The following is a 22397-nucleotide window of genomic DNA, read 5'->3' as shown; positions in this document are numbered from 1 at the left end:
CTCTAGCAACTTGAAATTCGTTGAGGTAAACCCTACGTATCCTCCTTCCACCCATTACATCAACATTCATGATTTAAATTTTAAAATTTAATATAATAAGTAAACTAGAAAGTATGAAACAGCTTTCTTTATTATCTTTCAAATAAAGATTTAAAAATTTTTGCCTGAATAAACAATGATCGTGAAATCAAGTAACCAAAAAAAGTTCTTGAGAATATTTCTTGTTTTAGTTAATTTTTCAACAGTTTATTCCAAAAATTAGAATTAATTTTATTTCTATGTATTCACCTATGCTTGGTTGAGTGGAACTCCGCCAATTTGCGGATTTGTTTATATGAAAAAACTACGAATTTTGAGTTATTGACTTTGATGGACTTTCGTGTATGTTTGAAGGATATTCTTTACTATCAGTTATTTCCTTGCTAACTTTTTTCTCGATTTCATATCTTTCTTTACTAAAGGAGGACGTGGTGGGATCTATCAGGGGTACATCTAAAAGTGACAACTCTCACCATTGGCCACAACAAAAAAAGCCTCTTCTTGGGGAAAGAAATATATGATATTTGGAAAAAAGTTATGGAGGAAATATCTGAGAGAGTCATCGTTAATTCTCGACATTTCAAAAAAAACGAAATCTCAAAATTTATAGTTTTTTCATATGAACCAAAATACGCCAACGGGTTGTTCCACATTTCCTGAAAATTGAGTATGAAAGTGGCTTTCAAAACTATTCGTATACGTTCAAAAGTGTTGGGCAAACTGAAAAGTAAGACAATACAACTGAAAGACCCGACCATATGCAGGAAATTTTCTGTGAAGGTTTCTGCACTGATTAGTTTTCTGATAGGCGTCAGTCCATTCAACCTACTGTGTAGGTATATTCGAGACGGGCTTGAACATTTAAAGTTCATTTCTTTAGACATTTGTCGTAGTTGATTTGTTATTTTTTTGTTATGAATGAGATTTTTCAAGAATGAATTTTGTATATTAATTTATTCAATTCGTTGAGATTTGCATACAGTACGCCTGTGATACTTATATTTATATAGATATATTGCTGTAGTTTCTCTAGAAACTAAATACAGAAATTTTCATATTAATGATTTTGTAGCTGAAAGTACAAAAAGAAGTAAAAAAAATAAACAACAACCGAATGGAACATGATGAAAATTAGTATGGAGTACACACCAGAAGTTTATATCGTGAAATAATACATATTTTTTTTACTCATTAGATTTTAAGGATGTGTCGCTATATTCATTTTGACTAGTTTATTATTCCCTAAATAAATAAATAAAGTAATACAGTTGAATTCTCTCCCCCTTAGCTGTGCTCCCGATATTCAAATCCTGTTATACTTACAGGAATGGGTTGTGGATCACTGAGATGAGGTCTCAATTGTTCAAAAATATCTGGTAAAAAATCAGGTACATCATAAGGATGAGCTTCAATGAACGCACAGAGTCCGAGAACACCAGCATGTTTGAGTCGCATGTTATTGTTTGTTGCAATATCCATTTTTTTGGCTTTGTTTCTTGCCTTCTGCTTGAAATTGACCTGAAATGAATAAAAAACTGAAATATATGTACTATTTGTTAAATAATAGAATAGGTTCAATGAATTTTGACAAATAAAAAACGCAAATTTTCCGATTTAGTCTTCTGATGAGATTGGGACTTCTGTTCTAGAAATGTACGGGAATTCTCTACCCAATACAAGATATTTGCCTCAAAGCAAGTTAACTTTTCAAAGATATATTTTCTTACCAGTAACTGACTGGGTTCTGGAATGAACTGGCAGTGAAGTAAGCCACTTAAAACTTTGGCGGCTTGTACACGAACTTCATGTTGAATATCTTCCAATAACTCCAACACAATAGATTGCACCTGAAATTGGTTTGCCAAATCAAACTTAAAAATTTGAACAACAAAATATATATATATATATATATATATATCAATGCAGTTCCCGGAGAGTCACTCTGTATACCCATCATTTTCTTATCAGATCAAAATTGTGCCTACCTCAAGAACCCAATCTTTCCGAGAATTAATAATAGCCATATTGTAGAACACATAAATAGGCAGAAACTCTGCAATCAGAGCTCTCGCTGACCATGAAGGGCATTTTGCAACTTTTTTTATCACTTCTATAGCCTTTGGAATGTACTTTGGTAATGTGACTGTTTCGGATATTACAACTAATAAGTTAGTTGAAATAGTTGCTAATTCTTCATCTATTTCGTTGTTTTGGAACAATGTTGCAAGGGGTATCAGTTCCAGGAATTCGGGACGAGCTGAATAATTCACCTTTACCATTGTGATCGTCACATATTTGGCAACTGAAAATTTTAAATATAAAAAGTTACAAGAGTCAATGAAATATGAGCAAATCATTATAAATAAAAAACTATGAAGCAAAACATCGTTGGCTTCTACAAAAATAGAAGTCCGAATTGACAAAATATATAATTTAGTCCATATTTGAACTATAAACTTTTAATAACTATAGTCTTAATGTCTGACAACATACAGGGTGTAACATAAGTACGTTAAAATATTCAAGTGACGTATTCCTGAGACAATTTTAAGAAAAAAAGTCAATTTGAACTTTTGTCCGAAAATGCTTCGTTTCGGAGATACGGGGTGTTGAAATTGAATTTTTTTGTTCGCTTTTTGAAAATAACTCTTGCAAAAAATAAGTTATTTGCACGAAATTCGGTACCCGGGGTTTTTTGACGTGGAAAATTATAATTTCGTATTAATTTTCATGTAAAATCTAGAGGGCGCTGCGTACGCTGTCATTATTTATTTCAAATTGTATAGGTAGGCATAATTGGGGATTATTTAATTGTGCCCTATTTTCTCCCCTCACGTTTGAATGGAGATGCTTACCTACATTTTTTGGAACACGAGCTTCCCCAACTCATGGAAGATGTTCCCATTGGTCTCCGAAATCACTCTTGGTTTATGCACGATGGAGCTCCTGCTCATTTTAGTGTGATAGCAAGATATTTTTCAGACGTAGCATACCCCCAATGATGGATAGGAAGAGGAGGCACTGAGCATTGGCCTCTGCGGTCACCGGACCTCAATCCCGTCGATTTTTTCTTTTGGGGACACTTAAAATCACTAGTTTATGCAAGCCCCGTTGAAAACGAGGAAATTTTGAGGGATCGCATCATAGCTTGCTGTGAAACGATAAGAAACACTCCGGACATTTTCCAACAGGCGCGGAATTCTTTGATGAGGAGATCAGAAGCTTGTATTACTTTTGGGAGTCGTCACTTTGAACAGTTGTTGTAATAGTTGTTTCGTTCAATTTTTATATGTTTATTTTCCTAATAAATAACATAGTACTTCTCCGAATTGTTTTATTTGCAAAGTCCGAAATGTAGCACTTTCTAATTTAATAATTAAACCTGACAATTTTTTTAAATTTGGATTGAATGAGTAGTTCGATAATGCTGTTTAGAAGAAGTCTGTACGGGTATACTGCGTATAGCGTTTGATGAAAATAACTAAAAGTGCAAAAAAACTCATGACAAAAGCTTACCGTGTTTTGAAAATTTTCAACAATCTGTATTTCGAAAACGAATCATTTTTCGTTAAACATTTCATAGGAAAAAGTAGTTTATTTTGACGAGATTCACCACATACTTAGTTTTTGTAATGTTCTCAGCAACTTCACTTAGCGCCCTAGGAGATAATTAATATGCATGGATATAGAAAATTGCGTTGTTGAGGAGGTGTACCTTTTTTACTTTGAAAAGGTGGGGGAATTAGGTTTTTTTCATGAAAAGTATCAAAAGTTTACCGTCAAAAAAGTTAGGGCAATTTGAAATAAATAATGACAGCGTACGCAGCGCCGTCCCTCTAGATGTTACATGAAAATTAATACGAAATTGAATTTCGTGCAAATAACTTATTTTTTGCAAGAGTTATTTTCAAAAGGGAAAAAAATTAATTTCAACACCCCGTATCTCCGAAACGAAGCATTTTCGGACACAAGTTCAATTCCGTTATTTTCATTAAAAATATTTACGCTATTTGTTTTTTTTTCATCTGGCGGCACTTTATTGTTGAAATCATAAAAAAATGATATATTGTGACTGTTAGCTGTGTGAGTTTTCGAATTTTTGAGTTGTCATAACTTTGTTAATAATGAATATTTTTTCATGAAATTTTGGTCACACCTATTTAAAGGCACTCTGAATCCAGTGGCGTAGTGATTTTTTCAATAAAAAAATCGCTAATAAAAAAAACCCGATTTTCGAATAAGAAAAAATATCGTAGTATGCCCTGAAACTTTAATGAACATTAAAAAAAAATATTAAAATCGATTTACAACTTCAAATTTTAGGGGGGTGTTTCCATTAAAAATGGGTCACACTGTATATGAAATATTTTTTGTGTAAACGTTCAACTTCATTTTTTCTATTGAAATTCCAAGACAATTTATACCTAAATCTGTACTCACCCGTTTTGAATAACCTAATGAGACAATCCTTCTCGTCGGCACTTGTACTAATCAGAATAGAATCATCTACGTCACCGTTATTATCACTTTTCATCTTAGCTAAAGAAATGTCATATAACCTATCTAGTTTTGGAGAAATGTCTTGGAAAAATCGTTTAGTTCTCATTCCATTTGTCCAATCACCTCCATCTCCAAGCTCTACTTCACAAAGCGCAACTGCCAAACAGGTGCTGATTTTATCCCTAATGTTTTGAAAAGGATGAGACAGATGGGGCTTGAGATATTCCAAGAGTCTATTGTTAATTTCTGTGTTTCGCCAAGATTGCTGACTCATCGACACAGTGATCAAATTCAAACGAGTGCATGATACCAATGACGTAGGATCCTTGAGGGGGTCCTGTAATTCAAACATATCCTTTAGATTTGAATAAAGCATTTGATACTTGTACACCATGAGATATTGATTTTGAAATTACACAATTTCGGAATCAGAGAGAATATCCTGGATTGGTTTGTAAATTATATGTGATACGACAACAATATGTTTGCAAAGAAATATAAGAGAACATATTTTAATATAGCGCAAGGGTCTATTGTTGGTTCCCCCTTATTTAATATACATTAACTAATGAAGTTGAATGATCATCAAACAAGACAGCTCAATCTGTTAACAAAATATCAAATCAAATCAAAATATGCTTTATTACCCAAGATCTGAACGTCTCATTGGCAAAGTTTAGTAAAGTGAAACGTGTATATGGGACATTAAATTAACAAATATAATTTCATAAACTACACCTCATGATTTGATCTCCACATACTTTATTTGAAAAATATATCAAGGCATGTTTCGCTAACACAGTAGCTTTATCAACAGTAATTTCAATACCACAAGTTGCTTCTTATACTAATATTTATATACTACAGGTAACCATAATTGAGACTACCTCCAACAAATTACCTAAACCTCTACCTCTTCAATTATGATCACCTGAAGCATATTACCTCACTTCTACATCAATAATAATTTGTTATAGGTTTTTCTAAGAAAACAAGTTCAATAATGGTGATCTATTCAAATCCAGTTGGTCATTCATTATAATGTTTGAAATTTGAAATTTATTAATTTCCATTGCTTCCAAATGCTTCAAACCATTATTTTCTATGTGTAAAATTTCGAACTGAATGAAAAGATGATTTGAATATGTTGAACTTATTTTCTTATTTACATAGCTCATATGATGTTCCTGGATTCGATTCCTAAATGTTCTGCCAGTTTGACCAATATACACCTTAGGACACGTTCCACACTTTAATTTATATACCCCTGATTTCTCGAATTTGGATGTTTTATCTTTATTATTTTTAACTAACTTTCCCAACGTATACCTTTTTCTATTTGAAATTTTAATATCTCGTTTCCTCAAAAATGAAGCCACTTTTTCTGTTGTTTGTCCAAAATTTTGATTAACTAACTCATCAACGGAAAAAACGTCTTGAATCGCTTTTATGTAGACATTTTTGGAAAGTATTTTGTTTATTGATTCGGCTTTAAACCTATTATTTACTACAATTTGCTTGATGATATCAAGTTCTTTATTGAAATTATCTATTGATAGAGGAACACTGACTAATCTGTGAATCATGCTATTATAAGCTGTTATAGTCTATCCATTCCCAATTGGAACGACAATGAAAATAAGAGTACAGTCATAAAGATTTCTTGCCTGTGGCCCTTAGTCGCCCAGATAGTTAGTAAACGTGCTATCAAATGTAGTTGAGGAATAAAGGATAGGCTAGCTGGATTGGCTGAATACTAATTTTTTGTCTGTTTCACAAATGAATTTGTTAACAATAGCGGACAAATTAATTTGCAGGTAGTGATTCCACTAGTTAATTACCGAAAAATCAATTATGATAATCATCATTTAACAAAGTCCACATCGGATCAAAAAGCTTCAGGTATATAAACAGCTAACCCTTGTCCTGCCTGGACATGATGAAGTCATACCTTAACGAAAGATATCAAATTGTTGATCTAGGAAATACCAAAAGTGAAAAAAATATTAAGAGGAGTGCCACAAGGGTCATTATTGGGGGCAACTTCTGTTTCTAATATATATCAACGACCTACCTCACGTGATGAACTCGTCAGGCATAAAAACTATATTGTATGCAGATGATGCAACTTTGGGCAAAAAAATATATAAAATAGATGATCCTCATATGATCCATATGATCCATTTCAGAGAAAGCTCAATCATGGTTCTCACCAAATGCCTTGATTCTCAGTGAACAAAAAACAGAAACTCTTAGAAACAATTTGCTTAAATCGAGATAACAAAAATTCTACCAAATTTTTGGATGAACAAACAGATTTCAACCTGAAATGGATAGACCACATAAATAACATGTGTAGTAAACTTCGTAAGACGGTTTTTGCTATCAGAAGAATTGAAAAAATAGTAAATCAAAGTGCGGCCCTTGCAACATATCAATCTCTTTTTCATTCAGTCCTTAGGTATGGCATAATCAATTGGAATAATGCATCAAAGGTACATCTTAATGGAGTATTTGTCATTAAAAAATCTGCAGTAAGAAGCATAATCTCTGCCAATTATGATGAAAAGTGTCGACCAATATTTGTAAAACTTAAAATAATGACCCTATATTCAGTTATTGTCTATGAAAATCTGCTTCTTGTTCCGCCGAAGGCGCGAACGTTTTTATGTTGTTGCCCGCTTTGCGTAATACTAAAGTTAGGGCAAGGGCATGAAAATGTGTAAAAAGTGCATGAGGGTTTTATTTTATTTTGTAAACCATTTAAATGGCCGGGCATGACCGCCGCCCCATCATAGGTTTGCGCAATTAACTTTTGCCTAAAATTATAGGTTTCACACGTACGAATTAAAAAATTAAACAAATCGTCAGCTGTGCGCCCAGATGAAACATCTTGAAAACCCATAAAACGTTCTACCACATTACCATCTTTGACATATCTAAAAACGATTAAAAGTTGTGATGTACTGGTAATATCGGTAGTTTCATCAATTTCCCATGCAAAAAAAGAAACACTTTCAATCTCCTTGCTTATATTTTCCTTAATAATATATGCCACACTTATCGGGCACTGAGGTGCCCGAAAAAACGTTACCGTTTAAAAAAAGTGCCAAATTGTGAATCATATTTGCCCCATAACATTAAAAGTTCCTTGTAATTGCCGCGATTAAACGAATCTTCGGTTTCATCGTGTCCGCGAAAAGCTAATTCTTGGGAACCCGAATAAATTGTAATATCGATAAGTCTTTTTGAATTCGACCGATTTTCCCTAACCTGATTATTAAAAGAAATTATGGCCTCTTTTTGAGCTGTATCTAAAGCTGTTGCTATATTTTGTTTGCTAAACAATTTTAATTTACAAGACGAAAATATATGCTCCTTAGATTTAAAATCGTTTTGTATTCGGTTCGTACGGAAAATAAAACACAGGGCCAACAAAAAAGTTTTTCTCGTTTAATGGAGCAGGTTAACCAATCGCATTTATCGTACCAACCAATATTAAATCCTCGATTTTGTCGATTACGTGACGCTTTAATTGAAATCAAATTTGGTTGAGGCCTTCCCAGAGTTTTAATAATGTAAAATTCATTATCATAAGATAAAGACTTAAAATTATTTGTCAGCAACCAATCGACTATATCGTCAGATTTTTTAATTTCGTCCAACTTATCCATAATAAATGAAAAAAAAACTTACCGAAAAGTGAAAACCTGAAAACACCTTGAAATTGAAAGAAAACACTTTAAAAACACATTAAAAATATTACCAAAAAGCACTGCTATAACAGTGCACAACACAAATAACAAATATTATCAAGAAACACTAATACCGAAATATTTTTCAGTCCCGGTCTGTCACGGCATCCCGTCCGAATAATTGAATAAAAAACAAACGCAGTCGTACACTAACGGAGACCAACTGGAGGCTAGCCTCCTTTAACGATATAATTTCCGCAACTGAAAATACAAAAACGTATGTCGCTGGTTGGTTCGGTCTCGCGGAGCTTGTGTTTTTAAAGCGGTCGGAGGCTTGGCTCCCTTGCAACGTATGGCATTCATTATTTTGAGTTGATGGTTTATTCGTTATTCGTTCATGGGCGGTGTGTTTGAGTTTTGCTGATACAGGATACAGTGTGGTACGTACTACGTAGTGAGTCAGAGTGTTTTTTCGGGCATATTATGTATTTATATTAAAAATTAATAGTAAAGTAATGATACCCAAGCATTTTTAGAAAAAAATAATCATAATATTTTTTAATTTATTGCGATGAATAGCCTCAAATTTTATAGGGAGGCTAAGCCTCCCTTGCCTCCTCTGACGAGCCGCAGCTGCTTTAAACTGTATTTATTTTATCTAAACTTTGGGATCAATCAACCGTATATTCTTTAGAAAAAAAATTACCATTGATATTTTCAGCTTGGTAGCTGAAAATCAGCTACCAAGCCCAATGAAGGCAGCAGGCGCGCGTATTAATAAAAAAAATACTTTTTTCAAATGAATAAATACATGTAAAGTGAATTCGAATTATATCAAAGAGGTTACGCACAGCGCCATCTGCCCGCGAATAGATCAAGCAAAAAAATGTCGATAATTCTGTAAAATACAGATCCCGAGCTTGAGAGTTTCAAACAAACATACATATATACATAAAGGTGAAGCTAATAAAACCGTGTTAAAAAAACTTATGAGAAAACTATTTTTACTAAGAAACCTTTTCACACAAGTTTCAAAAGCAACTTTTCGAATGGCATATTTTTCCTTGTATGAATCCATTATTTCTTATGGTATTGCCGCCTGGGGACATGCAACAGAGTGTGATAGAATATTCCGACACCAACGGAAAGCTATTAAAATATTAGACAATATCAACTACAGCGATGAATGTCGAAATTCATTCATTTCATTAAAAATACTAACCTTTCCTGCTCTCTATATCATTGAAAATTTAATATACATAAAAAATAATCTGTTTCAATATGAAAGTATTGAAAATGTGCATGACCGCAACTCTAGGCATAAAAATGATTTGAGTATAAACTACTGCCACTTGAAAATACATACTCGAAACAAAGATAAAATATTTTTTAATAAAAATCGCCTTCTTCAGCACCGAAGAATGCCGGCACTGTGATATAAGTTCTTTAACCATATAGACATTTGTTGTTGTTTCATAAAACCCAATTTTAAATTTTACTTCTTTGTTTTTAAGTGTGCTTGTGGACATAACTCAGATGTACTTATCAAGATATAAATGTTTTTTATAAAAAAGACTTTTTTGTTTGAATTGTAAGCATCTATTGTTTACGTTTACATAAATAACAGATTATTTTTGGTTTTGACTATTATATAGTATACCGGGTGTCCCACATTTTATGTGACAGGCAATATCTGGTTTGTTGAAGGAGATACACAAAAATGTTTCATACAAAAGTTTTAGGAGTTCATGAGAGCTATATTTTGATATAATTTTTAAATATACAGGGTGTTTGGTGTAGATGCTACAGACCAAAATTCCATTTTTTAAAATAGAACGCCCTGTATGTCATTACATATTCAGATGCTACGTTAAATTCTGATATCATTTCATGTTTGGTTTTTGAAATTCGGTTACGGCATTGTTGAGTTATTGCACTTTTCCTTAAATATAAAGTTTCAAAAAAACTTATTTACTCGTACACGAATCCAGTCTATATCTTTTATTAAAGTGAACTAGACTACTACTGAATACAAATCATTATTCTCACCTCTACGATACGATATCGATATCAGTTGAATATAATATTGAAATTCTTGAGAATGTGACTAACTTGAGGGTGAATTGCTTTATATTGCACAATTTCATCAAGTAGCTTATGCTTGTTGATGCCATAGTAACAAATGTTGTTGAATTGTATCTACTTGTCAGTTCGATTCAGTGATTCTTTGCAAAACAGTAACTGTGTTCTATGTGCGAAAACTCCAGTATGCCTTTCGCGTTTAGTCCAAGTGATTGCATTGATATGTTATTAATTTTTGGAGAATGTCAGAAAAACTGCCGTCAAGCACAACGTCTATACCAAGAACGTTTTCCAGACAGACCCATTCCGTCACGAATGACTTTTTCGAGAGTTGTAGAAAAATTGCGAACTGGGTCATTTCCTTCTACTATAAAGCATCGTCATCATACGAGATCTGTTAGAACTGAAGATTTAGAGATCAATGTGTTGGCTTATATTATTATTCATCCACATGTTTCTAGCCGTACTCTTCCAGAAGAAGTCGGTGTGAGTAAATCTAATGTACAGAGAATTCTGAAAGAAAATAAATACCACCCATTCAAAATTCAGTTGGTACAAGGTTTGAAACCCACGGACTTTGAACGACAACTTGAATTCATTGCTTGTATTCAGGTAATATTACATGAAAGTCCTAACATATTCAGTCAAATTTTGTGGAGCGATGAATCGCGATTCCACAATAATGGAGTTGTGAATCGACATAACAGTCACTATTGGTCTCAAGAAAATCCCCACTGGGTCCGCGAAAGTAATTTTCAAACTACTTGGGGTATTAATGTTTGGTGTGGATTGTTCAATGGCCGCATCATAGGACCTTACTTTTTCAATGAAAATCTCAATGGATTGCGATATTTACATTTTCTAGAAAATGATTTGATCCAGTTGATGGAAGATATTCCCATAGCAGAACGACAAGGAATTTGGTGGCAACAAGATGGTGCTCCTCCTCACAATTCACAGGTTGTTACTGAATATCTGGATAGAACGTACCCAAATAGATGGATTGGTAATAAGGGTCCAATGCGGTGGCCGGCTCGTTCCTCAGATTTATCACCGCTTGATTTTTTCCTATGGGGTTATTTAAAAGATATTGTTTTCACTACTCCCCCTTTGAATGTGGATGATCTGAAAATGAAAATTCGACTAGCGTGCAGTGATATTACGCCTGATATTATAAGAGCGACTTGTACGAGAGAAGTGATTCGACGTTTCGAAGCCTGTATAATATCTAATGGGCATCACTTTGAACAATTTTTATGACTTATTTCTAGGTACCTACCATTCTTATGAAATGATTTATCAAGTTATATTATTTACATTGTTATTAATTGAAGATTTGTTTTCGAATACACCTCTTTCAATTTCGCAATTGTTTCATATTCAAAATGATTCCTGACTGAATTCCACAACTCAAAATTGAAACCATTACTTCGAACACCCAAAATTTTGACTAATTTTCATGTGATCTGATGCAGAGAGAATAATTGTATGAGATATTTTTAAAAATAATAGTCGTTCTCAAGACTTTACATTTTAAGCAAGAACTCAACAACGCCGTAACCGAATTTCAAAAACCAAACATGAAATGATATCAGAATGTAACGTAGCATCTGAATATGTAATGATATACAGGGCGTTCTATTTTAAAAAATGGAATTTTGGTCTGTAGCACCTACACCAAACATCCTGTATATCTAAAACTTTTGTATGAAACATTTTTGTGTATCTCCTTCAACAAACCAGATATTGCCTGTCACATAAAATGTGGGACACCCGGTATACATGTCCAACATTTAACGCCGATTTTGATAACGATACTGTTGCATAAATAGCAGATTATTTCAAGTTTCGACTATTATATAGTTACAAAATCCCTAACGCCGCAGCTGACTACAGTCACCCAATTCAACGAAGGGACCTCTACCTGAGCATGACATCACACGCGCGGTAACTGGAAAAGTCTCGATCAAAGAATTCGAACGTCAATCTTGAGAGCGAAACATCGCGATGGATATGGAATTTCTAGAAATTCTAGATGCATCGATCTTACTATAAAAGAGCGAGTTCCCTCGACAGAGAGTAAACTGGTAAGATAGTGTTCGAAGTCTCAAGCAAGTGAGTATTCTAAGTGAATTATAATCAGTGCAGCAGTTGTGTATTGAGTAAATAAAAGTTGTCTAAGTATTATCAGTGTTGTTGTTTTAAAAACGAACCCCAAGTAAATATCGTAACAATATATTATATTATCTATGTAAATTGTATATTGTGCCTTTAAGTGCACAGAGTTTGTATTTTTAATTTTGTATTTGTACATGTTTCGACATACTCAATGCCATCTATAGATGGTCCAACTGAATAAATATTATTATTATTATTAAATACTCATATGTATGTATTGACTTGTGTAAATACTGATGCATGTATAAAACACCAATAAATTATCTATCTATCTTTATCTATCTATGTATCTATCATGAAATACGTTTTGTTTGGATCGTTTCGTTACTTGCGACTCACCTTGTATACAACTCACCTGCATTAAATATTCGAACAGCCAGTGATACTTGTTGGGATCACGAGATTCCAGTCCCATTGTGAAACAAAACGTCCAGTCAGTTTGTGTTTCAGAGGAAACATTGACGATTGCAGTTTCCAATAGAGGAATGAGGGTAGCCCAAAGTTGAACAACTTTATCATACTCCCAGTGCTTGCACCCCCTTATAATACCACTGATTATTTCTGATGCACATCTTTGACTTGATTCCAGTTTTTCATTAACTAATCTTTCTACATGAGGGATTAATACTGGCAGCAATTTGTCTTCCAACATTTTGAAGAGGCCCTAGAATTTTAATGCAATGTTAGTGAAAGAGCTAGTAAGAAAATTTAAAAATGTTAAGATACAGTGAAATATTTTTTACAGAATCTTTCCTCATTAGCTGACACACATGTAATACTATCACTTCATACAGGGTGAGTCAACAAGATTCCCTCGGTCCATTGCTATCAGAGGAAACAATTTTTCGAACTGCTCAATTTTTTTTGCAGGCATATCGACAAATACTATTTTTCAAAATTGTTTATTCTTATACTAGGTGATTCAGCTGAGACAAAGTTACTTTTTTTTTAATAAAACACCCAGTATATCAATACGTCATTCGATTCCATATTATTTTAGCTCTCCAAAGAATTTTTGTTTTCGAATTTCCATTGCGGCATTGCCAAGTTATTCCCGAAAATCCTATTTTGCAGACAATATTTTTTTAATTCACAACCCGCATATCTACAGCAATTAAGTGGATTTTTTAGGAGTAGTTAGTCAACATCACTATGAAAATTTCTGCAATCTCAACTTTCGGAAATAGTATACAGGGTGCTCGGTAAAACCGATCAAGTTTCATTCATTTTCAAACAGACATAATTCAACATTTTCAAATGGAACAACCTGTATTTATCCAATTGTATGAAATGTTTCAACATTTCGCTACATTTTTTATCGGAGGTATACTATACAAAAACTGATATTTTACAAATTGTACTAAGTTTTAGTAATTGTTGTAACTACAAAAAGTTTCTTTTCTTACGTTCACAAACTCAAATTTGTTTTTCAAATATTCAAACTAATCGCTAGTACATTAGCATTTTTCATACCATCTGGTGACAGTTGTCAGCGGTTTCAACGGTAAGAAATGCGTAAAAAACCTAAAGAATATTTACACTGATTTTTTCTTCAAAAACCCAGTTATTCATGATTGACATCAAAAAATGAATCTCGGAATTTGTCAATAACGCCATGTGTTGAAGTTTCTTTCGTGTGCAGATTGAATCATTTTCATTATGAATTATGTTTTAGAAGATATGGTGCAAATGGTCTATGCTTCAAGAGAAAGTGACGGAAACTGCCACCTTGTACCTAGGATTTACAAAGAGAAGTTCCCCAATAGAAGACAACTAGATGGAAGGGCGATTCGGGCTCTAAAAATAAGACTTGAAAGAACTGGTAATGTCAATCACGAGAAATTCGAACGTGTTTGCCCTGTAACAAATGTAGAGAATACATTTCAAATCGGAATTGAAGGGATTATATTTTTAGGAGTGATTAATTTTTGGGAAAGAAAGTTTTTGGCTTTCTACTACTCCATCTTGATACAATAAAAGGATCAGGGAATCTTCAAAAGAAAGGAAGGAAGTAATCAATTTGAAAATAAGTAATTCTATACATGGATTTGTAGATCATACAAAGAAGTAACTTTCAGACACAAACTGAAAGAAAGTCCTCCTGAAACAGCTACTTTCATATAAACATTGAATTACACGAAAGAAAAAAATTCTTTCGAAAAAAATACTTCTATATGAACACTGAATTATACAGAAGATACTTTCATCTACTCAGTTTGTATTTCAAACATTCGTTGTGGAATAAAAATCAGATATCATTCACATGAGTTCTACTTTAAATGAATGGTAACAAATTGCACTTACATGGAACACTGTCATCCTCACTGGTATACATCGATGTTTCGCCTTAAGACACTTGCCCCAAGGCTCTTCAGTACCAAATTGGATAACATTATAGAAAATACACACAATTCATTCATAAAAATCGTAATTCATGAATAATTGTGTGTATTTTCTATAATGTTATCCAATTTGGTACTGAAGAGTCTTGGGGCAAGTGTCTTAAGGCGAAACATCGATGTATACCAGTGAGGATGACAGTGTTCCATGAAAGTGCAATTTGTTACCATTCATTTAAAGTAGAACTCATGTGAATGATATCTGATTTTTAGATAGATGGATAGATAGATGTTCATTTTACTACATTATGTACAAAGATACATTTATAGCAGGTCAGTTCCTTAGTACTAGGTTACAATAAAATATTTAAAAAAGTAAATACTAATCTAACATTCAGATTAGAAAAACAAGTATACTTCTGGCATAAATTCAGCTATTTGTATAACATTACAACACACAAATTTTACACATATACAATATATATAAATAAATGAGAGGGTTTCACCTTAATGTCTAGACTAGCTGGCTATATAGAGTAATCATTAATCAAATATTCATTAACAGAGTAAAAACCGTATTGTAAAAGAGATTTTTTTATAGCAGATTAAAATTTTATCCTGTCAAGATTTCTTGTCTTCTCAGTCAATTTATTATAAAGTTTAATATTGGGAGAATTCCTAGCCGATTTATCTAGACGATATCGAGGCTCAAGTAAAATGTATTTTGTTCTTGTATCGTAAGTATGGAAATCCGAACTTGTTGTGAATACGTCTTTATGTTTATGAATGTGAAGAAGAGTATGATAGATATATAATGAAGGCACTGTCATGATACCATACCTGACAAATAGCGGACGGCAATGATCTCTGTATTCAGCATTAGCCATAACTCTCAGCGCTCTTTTCTGTATAATAAACACTTTACTGGCGTGCGTTGAATTTCCCCACAACATGACACCGTAATTCAGATGTGATTGAATGTGGGCGTAAGAAGTACTGAGTAGAGTTTCTCGATTTGTAAATGTTTTTAGTTTGCGGAGAAAAAAGATATAGGTGGAGATTTTCTTACACAGAATGTCAATATGTGGACCCCAGGCTAGATTGTCATCCAGTGTTATTCCCAGAAGGTTAACAGTATCACCTTTACTCGACGTATGATTGCTGAAGAAGTTTAATTTCTGCGTTTTATCTATATTCAGAGTCAGCAGGTTATCAGAATACCAGTGTTCAGCTGAGTCTTATACCTCATCCTCTTTATTTGTGAGATTTTGTAGAACATGGTCGGTGTTAAGTATGGTAGCGTCATCAGCATACATAACTATTTTATTAGTCAAAAATGAATAGAAAAGATCATTTATATAGTTGATAAAAAGAAGGGGCCCTAAAACCGACCCTTGCGGAACGCCATGAATAATTTTTTCCACTTGGGAACGTCTCGTGCCATCTGAGACGCATATATATCTGTCAGCTAGGTAAGATTTCAATAGTTTCAGTGGTAGCTCTCTTATACCATAGTGCTCCAGCTTTTTTATCAGTAGATCATGGGAAACGCAGTCAAAGGCCACAACGAATGTTTGAAATACAAACTGAGTAGAGAAAAGTATCTTCTGTATAATTCAGTGTATTTGTTTCGAAAGATTTTTTTTCTTTCGTGTAATTCAATGTGTATATGAAAGTAGCTGTTTCAGGAGGACTTTCTTTCAGTTTGTGTCTGAAAGTTACTTCTTTGCATGATCTACACATGTTTATATGAAAGTAGCTGTTTCAGGAGGACTTTCTTTCAGTTTGTGCCTGAAAGTTACTTCTTTGCATGATCTACACATTCATGTCTAGAGTTACTTTTCAAATTTTCAAATTGATTACTTCCTTCCCTTCTTTGGAAGATTCCCTCACTTTTTTTTTGTATCAAGATGGAGTAGGAGAAAGCCAAAAACTTTTTTTTCCAAAAATTTCAAATTGCTCTTCATCTTTTTGAAAATCCCCATGTGAGTACCTGAGACCTGAGCAGGGAATTAGGATTTTCTCAAACTAGGGTGTGTCGAATGATACGAGCAAGCAAATTTCATCCTTACCACATGCAATTGATGCAAGAGTTAAGAAGAAGAGATTTTGAAAAACGTGTTCAATTTTGCCGATGAGGCTTAGAAAAGATCAATCAGGAAAATTATTTTTTCCATTTCGCGTTATTGCCCGATGAAGCGAGTTTTCATAAAAATGGAACTGTGAATTGGCATAACATGTATTATTTTGCAACGGAAAATTCCCATTTTGTTCGTAATCTGAAGTATCAACAGCGTAGGTCACTGAATGTTTGGGATGGAATTCTAAAGAGTTATCGGTGTGTATTGTTTGGATGGGCTACAACAAGACAGTGCACCATATCCTAAAACTGAGGTACGGGAATATCTCAACGATCATTTCAATAAAAAATGGATAGGTAGGGGTTGACCTGTGGTGTGGTCACCCAAATCACCTGACCTGACCAAATTTTTTTTTTTTATAGGGGCATATCAAAAGGATTGTTTACCAAACTCCTCCAACATCCACACAGATCACCTGACCTGACCAAAATGATTTTTTCATTTGGGTATATCAAATGGATTTTCTACCAAACTCCTCCAACATCTATAGAAGACACGAAAGAAACGAAGAATCACTAGAGCTTTCAGGAAAATCCCAGAGAATATGCTGGAACGTAAAGAGAATTTGTTTAAAAAAAGATTGACATTGTGTTGCAGAAAATGGTCGCCATTTTGAACATCTTTTGGACTCCTCATTCAATAAAAAATGTAGGCGTTTGTTCATTTTGAAAAAATTTCAAGTGAACCTAAATAAAAGAATTTTTTGTGGTTACAACAATTAATAAACTGGGTTTAATTTGCAAAATATTTGTTATTTGTATAGTATACCTCTGATAAAAAATGTAGTGAAATGTTGAAACCTTTCATAAAAATGTAAAAATACAGGGTGTTCCATTTGAAAAAGTTGAATTATGTCTGTTTGAAAATTAATGAAACTTGACCGGAAACCCATATACTTTTGTTTTCAGGGGTACATTCATTAAAAAAAAATCTTCTCTACCTAACAGTCAATGGAAAATCGATAGAAAGCAAAGAAAGTATGAAGTTCTTAGGTGTTGTGCTTGATAGGAAACTTTCATGGGAAAACCATATCACCACTTTACATTCAAAACTCAGCACAATCACATACATTTCTGATTGATTCGGCCGTTACTTGATGAAGATCCATGTTGATTTCAAAAACTACACTTCACGATTTGATTTCCATAAACTTTATTTGAAAAATATCACAACATATTTCGCTAGCCATTGTTAACCGCAAGCCGGTTTGAAGCCGAATTAATAAACAAAATACTTGCCAAGAAAGTCTATGCAAAAGCCATTCGAGACGTTTTTCCAATTGATAAGGTAGATAATTAAAATTATAGAGCTTTAACGTAGTTTGGACAAACAACAGAAAAGGTGGCTTCATTTTTGAGGAAACGAGATATCAAAATTGCATATAGAACAAGTAATACGTTGGGAAAGTTAGTTAAGAATAATAAAGACAAAACATCTAAATTCGAGAAATCAGGAGTTTATAAATTAAAGAGTGGAACGTGCCCTAAGGTATATATTGGTCAAACGGGCAGAACATTTAGGAATCGAATCCAGGAACATCATACGAGCTATGTTAATAAAAAAAAAATCTGTTTTAAAATCTGTTTTTCCGTTAACCAGCTGTCGCACCCCTACGAACGACAACCCTCAGAATTCGAAACTTGTGCGAGCTAAGGATTAACGAGGTCTTACCTTTTAACGTGTGATTCCTAACACGGGTTGGACGATAGCAAGTGAAGATCGATCGTTCAGACTAGGGCTTGAACCACCGACCAACACGGCAGTCAATTCGAGTGAGTGAACATATCACCCACGCCGAACCGCTTGGCTACCGACTGACAAATTCAAAATATTCGAATCATTTTCTAGAGGAAAATCATATCTTTAATGAAGAATTCGAAATTTTGCACATAGAAAATAAAGTTTTGAAACTGAATCATTTGGAAGCAATGGAAATTAATAAACTTGAAAATTCAAACATTCTAATGAATGACCAACTAGATTTCGATAGATCACCATTATTGAAGCTGTTTTCTTAAAAAAACATAATCATAATTGAACAGGTACCATAGGTAGAGGTTTAGGTAATTTTTTGGAGGTAGTCTCAATTATGGTTACCTGTAGTATATACATATTAATGTAAGAACAACTTGAAGTATTCAAATCACTTGAGAAAGCTACTGTGCTAGCGAAACATATTGTGATATTTTTCAAATAAAGTTTGTGGAGATAAAATCGTAAGGTGTAGTTTTTGAAACAATCACATACATTATTAGGAATCTGAGGGATACAGTATCAGCTGATGTACTGAGAATTCTTTATTACAGACTGGCACAGTCACCTATGCAATATGGGATAATACTTTGGGGATTATCAACTCACATACTAGGGGATTTTTGTTCCCAAAAAAATCATCAGAGCTGTGAATAAAACTCACCCTTGACAATCTTGTAAGCCACTATTCCGAAATTCTAAAATACTAACGCTAGCTTGCCTCTACATCTTGAACCTAATATTATTTATAAAGGACAATGAAAATACATTTCTGAAGAATGAGCAAATACATGCTCATGATACAAGGAATAAGGAAAATATTCATCTGCCCTTTTCCAGGCTTCTCATTGGTCAACATTCTCCAAAATATGTTGGTGTAAAATGTTTCAATAAGGTGAAAAATCTAATAGATATGAGTGGTAGCAAGTCAGCAGTTAGGACTAGAATATCAACATATCTCAGTGATAGAGCTTTCTACAGCGTAGAAGAGTTTCGGGCTCCAGAATATATTTTAAAATTATAGTTGTACAAACCTCAAATGAATTTGTTGTCTAATTGTTTTAATTCTACATTCTTATTATATTCTTTTTTATATATTTATAAAACTGAATAGTGTCCATTTGTTCATCCCTATTTATATATATATATATATATATATATATATATATATATATATATATATATATATATATATATATACATCGGAAAAGTCTAGGGATATTTTTAAAAATGGCAATAATTTTTTTTTAGATCGCTTTAGGGAAAAAAAGTTGACGGGTGATTATTAAACGAATGTAACTTACAACAAAATTTATTAAATGGTCAAAAATACTGAGTGCGCATATAAGCAAAACTAAAAAAAATATGGCTCTTCTTTGGCACCCCGAAAAAAAATCATAATACAAAAAAAATTGGAATCAGTACAAAGTATGGCCTCCACGCTGGTTTATTACGGCCCTACATCTATCGTGCATCGACAAAATGAGATTGTCAATGTCTTGTTGAGGTACATTTGCTCATTCAGCGTTGTGTGAATGTTCCCCATATACGGAGTAATTCTTCGTCGAAGCATGTCCCACACATGCTCGATGGGATTCAGGTCCGGTGATTGTGCTGGCCATGGCAATACATCAACTCCTGCGTTGGTGAGCCAGTCAGTCACTAGACGCGCGACATGTGGACGAGCATTATCGTGCATTAGGTGGAAGTTTTCACCAACAGCACCAACAAACGGACGGACGGTAGGTAGAAGAATGGTGTCGACGTACTGTCGAGCTGTGAGGGAGCGATTTGGAAAAACGAGATCGGTTCTGCCGCCGATCATGATTCCACCCCATAGCATTACTGTACCACCTCTGTATGTGTGGACTTCCTGGACGTGTCTCAAACGTTCATTATTTCCAGGTCGTCTCCACAGTCTTACTCGACGAGAATCTGGATGAAATCCAAATCTGGATTCGTCTGTAAATAAAACTGTGGCCCAATCATTTGCATCCCAGTTTTGATGTTCTTGATACCACTCTAATCTTCTACCGCGATTGCCTCTCGACAAAGGTGGACATCTAAGTGGCCTTCTGTTGTGGAGATCTGCTTCATGCAGTCGATTTCTGACAGTATCACGACCAATGGTTACCTGGTGCATCTGCTACAACACGTTAACCAACTCAGGTGCTGTGATTGTCGGTTGTCTTCTTGCGGTTAAGACCAAAAATCGGTCTTGAACTGCAGTTGTAGCGCGTCCTCGCCCTGGATGTTGTTCGGCTGGACTGCCAGTTTCACGGAAACGCCGCCACAATCAACTGATTACACTTTGGGAGACCCCCAAACGAAGAGCTACATCATTTTGTCGCATGCCACCTTGAAGAAGCCCTACAGCTCTATTCATTTCAGCCAATGGTAAGTGATGGCGTTCCATGTTAAAGCACAATATTTCCAGTTTAATTGCTGAGCAAGAACTGCATAGAATGTACAAACTCGACACTTTCAGATTATTCATTTTAGCCGAAAACCAACAGTTTGTAAAAAACTTAATAAAAGATTAGTTACCGTTTTTGCAGGCTTTGTTCAACCCATAGAAATCTACAGGTTGGTCGAGTGTATATATATATATATATATATATATATATATATATATATATTCTATATTTTATCAATTTTAATCAATTTATTTTAGATACAAATATCTTTTTGACTAGTCCGATGAGTTACATATTCTGTAGTTTTTACCATACAATGTGTATTCTTTTCTGATGAATAAATGATTCTGAATGTTCTAAATAGGTAAAGTTGTCAAAAATTCAATTTTAATGGCAAGGTGTACAAGACTTTTTGCAAAAATGTATTGAGTCAAATATCTCAAGAGTCACCAAACTTCTATCAGTCAGTTAAGAAGTACTGAAACAATGTAACAAACTCGTCCAATTCCCGTAGACTCTCATATTCAAGCATTAACTCATGATTGACTGTATTTCAATGTCTTTGAGAAATCAGTCTGAAGGACGTATACCGACGTCTCCCTCAAAGGTCTTTCTGTAATAATTGTAGATATACCCTAATTGAAACTAGGCTATAAGTAAGCAAGGACATATATCTATGGGGATCAGCACAAGACTTAAACCATGAATATTTTTTATAAACGAGGTTTTCAAAGCAAAGTTTTGACAACTGATATTGGATCACAAATGTCCTGGTTTCAGCTAAATCCATGCTGCTATTGACGTACCAAGTAATCAGTGTCTAGGGAATCAATAACTCTTGGAATGTTCAATTTGGAAGTTTGAAACACTGTATAATAGTAAAAGAAACATCAGAAGAAGTATTATCTATCATTTAACATATGGAATTTTGAACTGGGAGAACTTGTTCTTCTACTGACGAGTTTCATACTTCAGAAGAATGCCATCAGAATTACTGATACTCTAAAGAACTGAAAACCCTCACCGTTGCTAGACTATAAACAGGGTGAGGCACCCCATATGACACGGTCCCTGTGAACCAAACCATTATTTTTTTCCTAAATTTCTCCATTTCATTATATGTACAACTACCGGACTGAGTCATGGCCGGTGGAAGAAATCGTATCTGCGTAAAGTTTGGGTCGATGTATGACAAAGAAAGTATTAGGAAAAAGGTAATAGAAACTTTTGTTTGCAATTTTACGTTTATGTCTC

At 33.9% G+C, this 22397-nt stretch overlaps 1 protein-coding gene across 1 annotated transcript in view; it reads right to left on the bottom strand.

Moving 5' to 3' along the window:
- Nucleotides 1-22397, bottom strand: part of LOC111506471 (proteasome activator complex subunit 4) — a 98907-nt gene that overhangs the window by 6671 nt on the left and 69839 nt on the right. The window contains exons 15-19 of the mRNA XM_074186687.1: nucleotides 12850-13158; nucleotides 4480-4876; nucleotides 2025-2341; nucleotides 1767-1886; nucleotides 1363-1557 (exon numbers count right to left, since the gene is read on the bottom strand). Coding sequence (XP_074042788.1) covers nucleotides 1363-1557; nucleotides 1767-1886; nucleotides 2025-2341; nucleotides 4480-4876; nucleotides 12850-13158 — 1338 coding nt within the window. The remainder of the gene's footprint in view (nucleotides 1-1362; nucleotides 1558-1766; nucleotides 1887-2024; nucleotides 2342-4479; nucleotides 4877-12849; nucleotides 13159-22397) is intronic.

Source organism: Leptinotarsa decemlineata, unplaced genomic scaffold (genome assembly GCF_025532065.1).
Source record: "Leptinotarsa decemlineata unplaced genomic scaffold, Ldec_3_MD MMD2_P_RNA_scaffold_4, whole genome shotgun sequence".
Classification (NCBI taxonomy): domain Eukaryota; kingdom Metazoa; phylum Arthropoda; class Insecta; order Coleoptera; family Chrysomelidae; genus Leptinotarsa; species Leptinotarsa decemlineata.
Note: the sequence above shows the minus strand (reverse complement) of the source record. Positions and strands in the feature narration are given on the sequence as shown.